The sequence below is a fragment of the Amblyraja radiata genome, chromosome 16, assembly GCF_010909765.2.
Source record: "Amblyraja radiata isolate CabotCenter1 chromosome 16, sAmbRad1.1.pri, whole genome shotgun sequence".
NCBI classification, from domain to species: domain Eukaryota; kingdom Metazoa; phylum Chordata; class Chondrichthyes; order Rajiformes; family Rajidae; genus Amblyraja; species Amblyraja radiata.
In genome coordinates this window covers 2,904,548-2,916,075 of record NC_045971.1, presented here as the reverse complement: position 1 = coordinate 2,916,075, position 11,528 = coordinate 2,904,548, and the positions used below count along the sequence as shown (strand labels likewise).

The window sequence follows — 11,528 nt, the reverse complement described above, 5'->3', positions numbered from 1 at the left end:
GCTTCCTCGTCTGGAAATAAGATTCAAGATTCAAGATTCAAGAGAGTTTTATTGTCATGTGTCACGGACAATGAAATTCTTGCTTTGCTTCAGCACAACAAAATATAGTAGGCACGAATACAGGACAGATCAGTGTGTCCATATACCATTACATAAATATATACACACATGAATAAATAAAACAGATAAAGTGCAAATAAACAGATAATGGGCTATTAATGTTCAGAGTTTTGTTTGAGTTGAGTTTAATAGCCTGATGGCTGTGGGGAAGCAGCTATTCCTGAACCTGAACGTTGCAGTCTTCGGGCTCCTGTACCTTCTGTTGAACTGTTTTGACTGTTTTACTGTTCTTTTTACAATCCATGTTCTAGGGATATCTAAATCCAAATTGTATTAGTTATTTATGTTATGACATCGGTTGGAAGCTGCATACCAAATCTCGTTGCGCTTATGTGCAATGACAATAAAAGATATTAGTATTATTATTCTACCTGAAGGTAGCGGGGAGATGAGTGTGTGGCCAGGATGGTGTGGGTCCTTTGATGATGCTGCCAGCCTTTTTGAGGCAGCGGGAAGGGATATTCTGCATTTAAATGTGTCCACCAGTTGGACAATTCCTCTTCTCCAACATCACACTGGCTCATCTGTTTGTATCTTTGTTTTCCATCATCATGACACACAATTTCCTTCCACGCATCTATGCCGGGATGCTTCATTCCCTGCGTTGAAGTGAATGCGCTTTGCCGCAAGTTGCGATTCCAAAATGCACCACGTTACACTAGCCAAGTGAACATTTGGCATTTGAAATGAAAAAATCTTGACGTTTTATTTCTTAAAAATATAACATAACATTTTATTCTTATTCTTAATAAGCATACTATAATAAAAAAAATATGTTTATTCCTTATTTTCATTGATTAATTGTGGGTGTTTGCCCCTCCCAAGTCATATTTTGCTATTCCATGAGTATTAATGAATGAATTATTGCTATTGCTATTGCTATTACTCGCTTTGTCCTCGTCGCCCGGGCCGAGTCCTCCAGTATCCCAGCGTTCAGCGCAGACCCACCCGGCCCCTCCGTTCACTTTCCGCACTCTCATGCCTGACAACCGAACCTGCTGGTCTCCTTGAGTGACAGCGCAACCGACCAATGGGAGAGCGGGGAGAGGCGGAGGCCGGCCGCTGTCGTCCAATAGCGTGGGTCGTGGGGGGGGGGGCGGGACAAGCAAGTTGGGTTGAGCGGCAGGCCGAGGCCGGAAGTGCAAGTTCCATTTTCGATTTGTTAATTCTCTATTCTATGTCCATTCGAGGTTGTTTTCCCAACTCGAGTCGCAGCTGCCGGAGCCGAAACATCCACCGCGTCTGGGCCTGACATAATCGCGCAGAAATGGTGAGTAATCACACGTGTAAAGGACTTAAAACACAACATCCCGCCACATTTGCAGCGTTAACTCGAGCGCAGGCTCACAGGCCGAGTTAGGCCTCACATCCCAATCCCACTTTAACTTCTTCCACCGTTTTTTCCATCGTCCAACAGGACGTTTATCTCAGTAGCTGATCCCTCAGATCCACCCCCTGGACCTCAATTAGTGCCACTAGCATCTTTTCTTCACTTACAAAATGCTGGAGGGACACAACGGGTCAGTCGGCATCTGTGGAGGGAATGGACAGGCAGTGGCGAGGGTCGGGGCCCTTCTTCTGCATCTGCTGTTCCTTGTGTCTCCCTAATAAAAAAGTGAATGTGCGAAGGTAGACAAAAATGCTGGAGAAACTCAGCAGGTGATGCAGCATCCATGGAGGGAAGGAATAGGTGACGTTTCGGGTCAAGACCCCTCTTGCCCCTAAACTTACAAAATTCTTAAGGGGTTGGACAGGCTAGATAGATGCAGGAAGATTGTTCCCGATGTTGGGGAAGTCCAGGACAAGGGGTCACAGTTTAAGGATAAGGGGGAAATCCTTTAGGACCGAGATGAGAAAAACATTTTTTACACAGAGAGTGGTGAATCTCTGGAATTCTCTGCCACAGAAGGTAGTTGAGGCCACAGTTCATTGGCTATATTTAAGAGGGAGTTAGATGTGGCTAAAGGGATCAGGGGGTATGGAGAGAAGGCAGGGATGGGACACTGAGTTGGATGATCAGCCATGATCATATTGAATGGCGGTGCAGGCTCGAAGGGCCGAATGGCCTACTCCTGCACCTATTTTCTATGTTTTCCTTTTTTTCCTGTTATTTTTAAACTGTTATTTGCTTCTTTTTTTTTAAACCTCTTTTTAAATTGTCCTCCACTTTCGCAATTGCTCTCCCAGAACCGAAGAAAATTCCAGATTCAAGGGGTTTATTGTTCTGCCAGTTCCATACACGGTGCAATCCCGTGTGAAAATCTTGTGCTGGGGGATTCTGTACAGTAAATTTAACATTAAATTATAAAGTGAACATTAAATTATAAACAAAATTATGGCAAATGTATGTTAACTTTAAAAAAAAAACTTCCTTGCATCATTAGAGAGATAATTTTGGCCTGCAACCGAATATGCACGCTTAACTATTTAAGAACTTAAGACAACTTCAGGATCTAAATGTTCCTCGTCAGTTACTTCCATTACTTGCAGTTGATTTACTTTCATTTTATAAATTTAAGTGCCTTCATGTGTTATTTAGTGAATCTGTGCCGAATGTAATATTCTTGAATCAATGCATGAAATCCACTATCACACATGCCAATAGTACATTGTCAATAGTCAGATTCATTCATCACATACACAATAAAGTGCAGTGAAATTAATTTGCCAGCAGTGGTACAATAAAAAAAGAACACACAATACACAATACAATTTATCACAAAACATCCACCACAGCATTCATCACTTCTTCTTACGTATGGCGTGCACAGCCTAAAGTTGTAGGACAACTTGTTCTATTTGATTTTATTTGATTGTGCACGTCGGGTTGATTGCATTCGTCGAAACAGGGCGGACCACGTGAAGGTTGCAATCTCCCACCCCAGCATTCATCACTGTGGTGGAAGGCACAAAGTTTAGTCAGTCCTCCTCCATTTTCCCCCGTGGTCGGGACCACAAACCTCCGCAGTCGCCGCTGCGGGTGGCCAGATGTACAGGCAAGGTAAGTCCAGAATCGTTGCTTCCCTACCCGAGACCGCGGCTTCAGGATGATGTAGGCCGCAAGCTGGCGGTTGAAGATCTAACTCCCCACCGCGCCGCGGTTAGAAACACCGCAGACCGCGGCTTCAAGATGTTGTAGGCTGCGGCCAGTGGTCGGAGCTCTTCTCCAGGGATCCCCGGCGAGGGATCCCGCTCCGTGATCATTTTGTTATAATAATATCTATTTATGTTGTTAGATAATATACTCTGGTTGGTATGTGCTTAAATGGATTAAGTACTCTATACTTACAGTTTAGGTAATGTCAGTTCCTTGAAGTTTTTGTTGTCAACTTGGTTCAAAGGTACTTCATTCAATATTACTTTAATGTCACGTACCTGGAGTACCTGGATATAGTAAAATCCCCTTTTTGCTTACAGTTCAGTAAAATTCTTATTATCTGTAGGTTCAATCACACTTATGTACAGGTACAAGAATGTAAATTAGACTGAAAAAGCTAAAGTAACTCAGCCCCAACTGGTCTGAAGAAGGGTCTCTACCCGAAACGTCACCCATTCCTTCTCTCCAGAGATGCTGCCTGTCCCGCTGAGCTACTCCAGCTTTTTGTGTCTATCTTCGGTTTAAACCAGCATCTGCAGTTCCTTCCTACACAAGAATGTAAGAATAGTGCATTACATTGAGACAGTACGCAAGAGTCGGCCATATTTCTGGGACCATTTTGTGTGAATCATGTCCAGAGTTGTTAACTTGTTTTCTAGTTTGATAATTACTCTCCTCCAATAGAAGGATATTTTGGCTCCTGTATTTGACTTTTTTTTAACGTCCCTGTACCAATCTCATTGAAGTTTACTATCAATTGCATTGGTTTAATGCAGTTAGCTGCATAATTAGAGAGATAATTTTTAGCTTCTGTCTGAATAATAGCACCTCTTTTTTTATTTAGACTCTGGAGAATATGCGGAAACAGGCCCTTTGGCCCACCCAGTCCATGGCGATCAGCGATCACCCTGTTCACTAGCACTATCCTACATACTAGGGACAATGGGGCTGCAAGGCAGCAACTCCACTGTGCCGCCCCGATCCCTTCCTTTAATCCAAGACATGATTCATTTTGATAACCTTTTTAGAAGTATTTTGCCAGGAAATATGACCCATAAAACTCCAGCCAATGGATTTTACAGAAAGTCGTGCCTAATTACAAAAAAATTGACATTCGCAAAATTTTCATTCAGATATAGTTTAGAGTTACAGTGCGGAGACAGGCCCTTCGGCCCACCAAGTCAGTGCCAACCAGCGATCACCCGTGCACTAGCACCTACACACTTGGAACAATTTACAATCTTTACCAAAGCGAATTAACCTACAATCCTGCACGTCTTTGGAGTGTGGGAGGAAACTGGAGCATCCAGAGAAAACCCACGCAGGTCACGGGGAGAACGTACAGACAACACCCGTAGCTTGGATCAAACAAGGGCCTCTGCCTCTGCAAGGCAGCAACTCTACCGCTGGGCCACTGTGCCACCCCAATCCTTTCCTTTAATCTAAGACATTATTCATATTTTGCCAGGAAGTGTAACCTGTGAAATTTCAGCCTATAGATTTTACAGAACGCCATCCCTAATTACACAAAAATTGACATTTACAACATTGTTATTCCGATATTATTGTTTGTTAAAACCCACTGGATTCCTAACTAGTGCATGTCTTGCTTTTCCCACAGTCGCACATGTCATATAATGGTGGGGCTGTGATGGCTATGAGGGGCAAGAACTGTGTGGCAATTGCAGCTGACAGACGGTTTGGGATTCAGGCGCAGACGGTGACAACTGACTTCCAGAAAATCTTTCCAATGGGCGACTGGTTATACATTGGACTGGCCGGTCTTGGCACAGACGTGCAGACAGTGTAAGTATGCGAGTCAGACTGGGCGATCGTTTCGCTCAACGCCTACGCTCAGTCCGCCTTGCGGCCTTTGTGATCTCCCGGTTGCCAAACATTTTAACTCCCCTTCCCACTCTCACACTGATCTTTCTGCCCTGGGCCTCCTCCATTGTCCGAGTGAGGCCAAGCGCAAATTGGAGGAATAGTACCTCGTATTTCACTTGGGCAGCTTCCAATGCAGTGATTTGAATATTGACCTGTAATTTCAAGTAACCCCTGCTTTCCCTCTCTCTCCACCCCTCCCGCACCCCAGTCGACATAGAGTGATACAGTGTGGAAACAGGCCCTTTGGCCCAACACACCAGCCAACATGTCCCAGCTACAGTAGTCCCACCTGCCCTCCAAACCTGTCCTACCATGTACCTTTCTTACTGTTTCTTAAAGGTTGGGATAGTCCCTGCTTCAACTGCCTTCTCTGGTAGCTTGTTCCATACACCCACCACCCTTTTTGTGTGAAAAAGCTACCCTCAGATTCCTATTAACCCCTTCACCTTAAACCTATGTCCTCTGGTCGTCAGTCCTGCCGGTTCCACTGTCCGCCTCCATTTATTCTTTCATTATCACCTCTTGCTCAGCCAGCAATGGACCATTTGACTGCAGGCAAATCGGGGGCCCCTCCAAAATGCTAATGATCTAGATCCACTTCTGTGAGCTGAAATCGCCCACCGCTCTTAATCTTTCTCCCATTTTTGTTTTCCAGTTCACAACGTCTCAAGTTCAGGTTGAACCTCTATGAACTAAAAGAAGGCAGACAGATCAAGCCCAAAACGTTTATGAGCATGGTTTCAAACCTCCTTTACGAGCGACGGTAGGTTAATTGCTTGTGAAGTGTTTGAATTTATGCTGTGTAATATTGCCCTATTTTGAAATGTTATGTTCGGACTTGATAGGCCAGGGCTTTACTTCCTGTAGTGTGAGAGAGCCAAGAGTGTTTCAATGTCATATGTACCAAAACATAACAATGAAATTCTTACTTGCAGCAGGCACAACAGACTGAATCTGATGCAGGGTCTTGACCCGAAACTTCACCTATTCCTTTTCTCCTGAGATGCTGCCTGACCCGCTGAGTTACTCCAGCATTAGTTGTCTATCACCCCTGGAGTCACTTCTGGGCTGCAGCGCTTCAGTGACGTCTCTCTGTGTTTCTCAATAGACGCAATAGGTGCAGGGGTAGGCCATTCGGCCCTTCGAGCCAGCACCGCCATTCAATGTGATCATTGCTGATCATCCCCATCAGCACCCCGTTCCTGCCTTCTCCCCATATCCCCTGACTCCGCTATCTTTAAGAGCCCTATCTAACTCTCTCTTGAAAGTATCCAGAGAACCGGCCTCACCGCCGTCTGAGGCAGAGAATTCCAGACTCACAACTCTCTGTGAGAAAAAGTGTTTCCTCGTCTCCGTTCTAAATGGCTTACCCCTTATTCTTAATGAATGATATTCCCAATTAATAATAACAAACCTTTTATAGTTTGATTAACGTTTTCATAATTATTTCTCATTCTCCCACAGATTTGGCCCATACTACGTTGAACCAGTAATCGCGGGTCTCGACCCAAAGACATTTCAACCGTTTATCTGTTCGCTCGACTTAATTGGGTGTCCAATGGAGACAGAAGATTTTGTGGTCAGCGGGACATGCGCGGAACAAATGTACGGCATGTGCGAATCGCTGTGGGAGCCCGACATGGTGAGTCCTTCCTGCCCTTGTGGCTTTGGCACTTGGACCTGTTTATTACCTTGGGCAAATATAAACTCTGCTGGCTTCATCCACTTCGACAAAGCCCAAATCAAGTTATTTTTGGTCTCTCTCTGACCTTCAGCTGGTGGTACTTCTTTTTAAGTGAGTAATACGGATTCAATTCTGAGGCAGCCGTGTTTAATTATCCCCAGTTGCAGCTGTACAGTTTCCTGTGTAATGTTGTCATTCATCTGACGAATGGGCGGGATTAATTGAAAGCAAGCCTCCTGGATTAAAGGGGGCATCCTGTGATAACAGGGTCTTGAATTTAGTTTTAAAAGTTCCAGATAACAGTTTGCGGTAACACTTGACAGCTGACAAGACAGTGCCCCAGAATCTTGCTCTGTCCCATTCCACAAGTCAAACTAATAGGAAATTATTAGACAATAGACAATAGGTGCAGGAGTAGGCCATTCGGCCCTTCGAGCCAGCACCACCATTCAATGTGATCATGGCTGATCATCCAACTCTGTATCCTGTACCTGCTTTCTCTCCATAACCCCTGATCCCTTTAGCCACAATGGTCACATCTAACTCCCTCTTAAATATAGCCAATGAACTGGCCTCAACTACATTCTGTGGCAGAGAATTCCAGAGATTCACTACTCTCTGTGTAAAAAATGTTTTTCTCATCTCAGTCCTAAAAGATCTCCCCTTTATTCTTAAACTGTGACCCCTTGTTCTGGACTTCCCCAACATCGGGAACAATCTTCCTGCATCTAGCCTGTCCAACCCCTTAAGAATTTTGTAAGTTTCTATAAGATCCCCCCTCAATCTTCTAAATTCTAGCGAGTACAAGCCGAGTCTATCCAGTCTTTCTTCATATGAAAGTCCTGACATCCCAGGAATCAGTCTGGTGAACCTTCTCTGTACTCCCTCTATGTCAAGTGGCGTTTATTGTTAGTGTACGGGTGATCGCTGGTTGGCGGGGGTGAGCCAATGGGCCTGTTACTGTGCTGTATTCCTAAAGTAAAATACTGAAGATTTACAGGCCCTCTGGGTTACGCACGCCTTGAGTTATGGACCGAGTCCGGTGGGATGGATCTGCCGGCTGCTGTGGGATGCAGGCATTCACTGGCGGGTCGGGACGGGGTATTTAAACATTTCTGTTTCATTTTACCTACTAAATCCACGTTTCGATTTCAGCAAGCAGAAGACCTGTTTGAAACAATATCTCAGGCCATGCTGAATGCAGTGGATCGAGATGCCGTGTCTGGAATGGGTGTCATTGTTCACGTTATGTAAGTATGGAATACCTTTACACAAGCTGTTGGTTTTCTGCTAACTAACTCCTTGTGAGCTGTTCATGGCAGGCATAAAATTACCAGCTGGCAGATCTTAAAGCAGCAGGGAAAGGATATATCTGAGGTGCTTGTACACAATTAAATTATTAAGTGCCAGGGCATGGAGACGGATTCCAAAATTCTCTGGAACGTCGGAGGTTGAAGGGAGATTTGATAGGTCCATAAAATACAGAGAAAAATAGACAAGGTAGACAATCAGAACCTTTTTCCCAGGGCTAAAATGAGTAACACCAGAGAGCATGGCTATAAGGTGAGAGGGGGAATGATTTTCTAAACAGGGAGGGCTTATTGTCAGGGATGGAGGTGGGGGTAGATACGATCGATAGTGGCGTTTAGTTTATTGTCATGTGTACCCTGAGGTAAAGTGAAAAGCTTTTTGTTGCGTGCTATCCAGTCAGCGGAAAGACTATACATAATTACAATAAACAATAGGCGCAGGAATAGGCTATTCGGCTCTTCGAGCCAGCACCGCCATTCACTGTGATCATCATTTTCCTATTTCCATTTCTTATCGAATCCTGAAAATGCCTTTATTTTTGCAAAAACCCATTTGGTTTATTAACGACTGGCAGGGAAAGAAATTATCGAGTAGAAACAAGGAACTGTGGATGCTGGTTTATACCAACGATAGACGCAAAGTGCTGGAGTAACTCATCTCTGGAGAAAAAGGATAGTTGACGTATCAATAGGGCCCTATCCCGATTTGGTCTGGCTTAATTGTGTCATAGAAACATAGAAAAATAAATGCAGGAGTAGACCATTTGGCCCTTCGAGCAAGCACCGCCTTTCAATGATCATGGCTGATCATCTACAATCAGTATCCCATTCCTGCTTTTTCCCCATATCCCTCGATTCCTTTAGCCATAAGAGCTAAATCAAACTCTCTTCAGTCAGTCAGTATGGGTGGCGTTTAACTGTCTCCTCAGTTTAATTGGGTATAACAATCATGCATATCTGAATATATTTTAAAATAATAAAATCTCCTTTATTCCTTTTGTTAGTTAAGGGCCCGTCCCACTTGGGCGACATTTGCGCGTCACGCAGGTGGCACATGAAGATTTCGTGAATCCCAAAATCCTGGGGCACCGCGCGCGTCACTGCCTACGCCACCACGTCTCGCCATGCGTGCGTAATGCACGTCACCACGCGCGCGTGACGCGTAATTGATCTCGTGTAAATGACGCGCAAATAACACCCAAGTGGGAAAGGCCCTTTACCTTGCGTGGTTTTTGTGGTTCAGAGTTTATAATATAGCTGGAGGTCGCTTCAATTATTTGCAGTTTGTATTGTTATGTTCCACACTCTAACCTATATATTTTTTCTTTGCAGTGAAAAGGACAAGGTTACCACCAGAACACTAAAGGCTCGCATGGATTAAAGACTCAAATTCCTCAGCAAACTTTGCAATACAGCCTTTTCTTAAAAACATACAACTTTTTTTTCTCTGTTCTGGGACACTGAGAATATATGGTGTGACTCAGTTGATATAGTCAATTGTAAATCTCTCATTCTACTTGGTCACAGAACATTCTGTTTATAAGAGAGGAGTGTAATTTAAACAAATAAATTAGCTCTCCAAACAAGGTAGATTATAAGCAGAATACTTTGGTATTTCTGTTGTGTACAGTGAAAAATGTCATAAGGCTTTCTGAATTTTTGTTACATGGCATATGTGAGTTTGTGCTGGAAAGGGTTTAAAAAAAACAGTTGTTTGCTAACCCTAAGCCAGAATTCTGCAATCTACAAATGTCCCATTACAGAATTAATAAAAGAACACAAAGACTTTATTTATGTATCATCTTCTGAGATCTCGAGGCATCGCTACATGCTTTACAGACAATGAAGTTAAAGGGTGATCACTGTCCAACTGCAGGAAATGCAGCATCCAGCTTCTGTACAGTAGCTTTGTGATAATGATCAGATCATCTGTCTGAGTAAATGTTGGTACAGTATAAATACTGGCCAGGATACTAGAGTGAACATGTCCTCGTATGTCTATATCTCTCGTTTCCCTTATCCCTAACCAGTCTGAAGAAGGGTCTCGATCCAAAACGTCACCCATTCCTTCTCTCCAGAGATGCTGCCTGTCCTGCTGAGTTACTCCAGCCTTTTGTATCTATATGCCCTTATATAAAATATGCCCATTTGATCTTTCATTCGTCTGAGACAGGGTTAATATTTCATCTGAAAACACTTCTGCTCGTTCAACGGCGACAAGCTTGAACCCCAAGAGTGAAACTTTAACCCACAATTTTGTTTCAGAGATGAGATTGCTGGGTGGAGTGGCTTGGACTATAGTCATTTTTCATGTATAAAGTGGCAGCTGTAGTGGTTCCTGGAGTATTAAAAGAAGAGAACAGGTTATATCTTAACTCTTGTGTATCCCACTATTCACTAAGACATGGGTCAGTTCCATTTCCTTTCCCTGCTCCCATTTCCTTCAGGATATTAATCAAATCTCTAGTGTTTAAGCATCCACAGTGCTCCAGGGTAGAGAATTCCAAATCCTCAACGATTAACTTTCCCACCTCAATCCTATATTGGACAACCCCTTGTTGTAAATCAGAGTCATACAGCATCATTACCGGCCCTTCGCCCCAACTTGACCACGCCAACCAAGATGCCCCATCTACACTCGTCCCACCTGCCTGCATTTGGCCTGTGTCACTCCAAACCTATCCTATCCATGCCAGAGGGTGGTGAATCTGTGGCATTCTTTGCTACAGAAGGCTGTGGAGGCCACGTCAGTGGATGCTTTTAAGGCAGAGATAGATAGATTCTTGATTAGTACAGGGGTCAGAGCTTAAGGGGGAAGGTAGGAGAATGGGGTTAGGAGGGAGCGATAGATCAGCCATGATTGAATGGTGGAAGAAAGACTCGATGGGCCGAATGGCCTAATTCTACTATCACTTATGACCTTACCTGTCTAAATGTTCCCTGAATGTTGTGATAGTACCTCCATCCTCAGTAACAGGGAGAACAACTTCCCATCAACCATCATTCACTCTCACTAAGAACCTTGAGTAAAAAAGCAAGTTGTTGGAGGAACTTGGCAGGGACCTACTGAGTTTGGCCAGAACTTGCAGATGTTGCAATTTTGAGTGCTTCAATGAGATCACCTATCATTCTTCTGAACTCTGGACAATACCGGCTCATTCTATTGAATCTCGTACGACAACTGCAGCGTCCCAGGACCCGATCTAATGAACCCTGATCACGTTCCCCCCCCCCCCCCCCCCCCCCCCCGGATGAATTATGGAGAAAATGGAGACTCGGTAGATGCACACTGCGATATAGCAATGCATTGGCAGGTTGCTAAGGCAGAGCTTCTATTGTATATATGGGAGTAGGGTTAGAGAGGGAAACATCATTCCCTCCACCTCCTTTGGTGTTTGAGAATCGAGTCCAGAGCATTTAATTGTTATAC

At 44.1% G+C, this 11,528-nt stretch overlaps 1 protein-coding gene across 1 annotated transcript; it reads left to right on the top strand.

The window, feature by feature from the left end:
* Positions 1–1,227: 1,227 nt before the first annotated feature.
* On the top strand, positions 1,228–9,888 carry psmb3 (proteasome 20S subunit beta 3). The gene is made up of 6 exons (XM_033034886.1): positions 1,228–1,390; positions 4,839–5,023; positions 5,760–5,867; positions 6,569–6,746; positions 7,944–8,038; positions 9,431–9,888. The coding sequence occupies exons 1-6, from the start codon at positions 1,388–1,390 to the stop codon at positions 9,477–9,479; spliced, it is 618 nt and encodes a 205-aa protein (XP_032890777.1). The 5' UTR covers positions 1,228–1,387; the 3' UTR covers positions 9,480–9,888.
* The last annotated feature ends 1,640 nt before the right edge of the window (positions 9,889–11,528 follow it).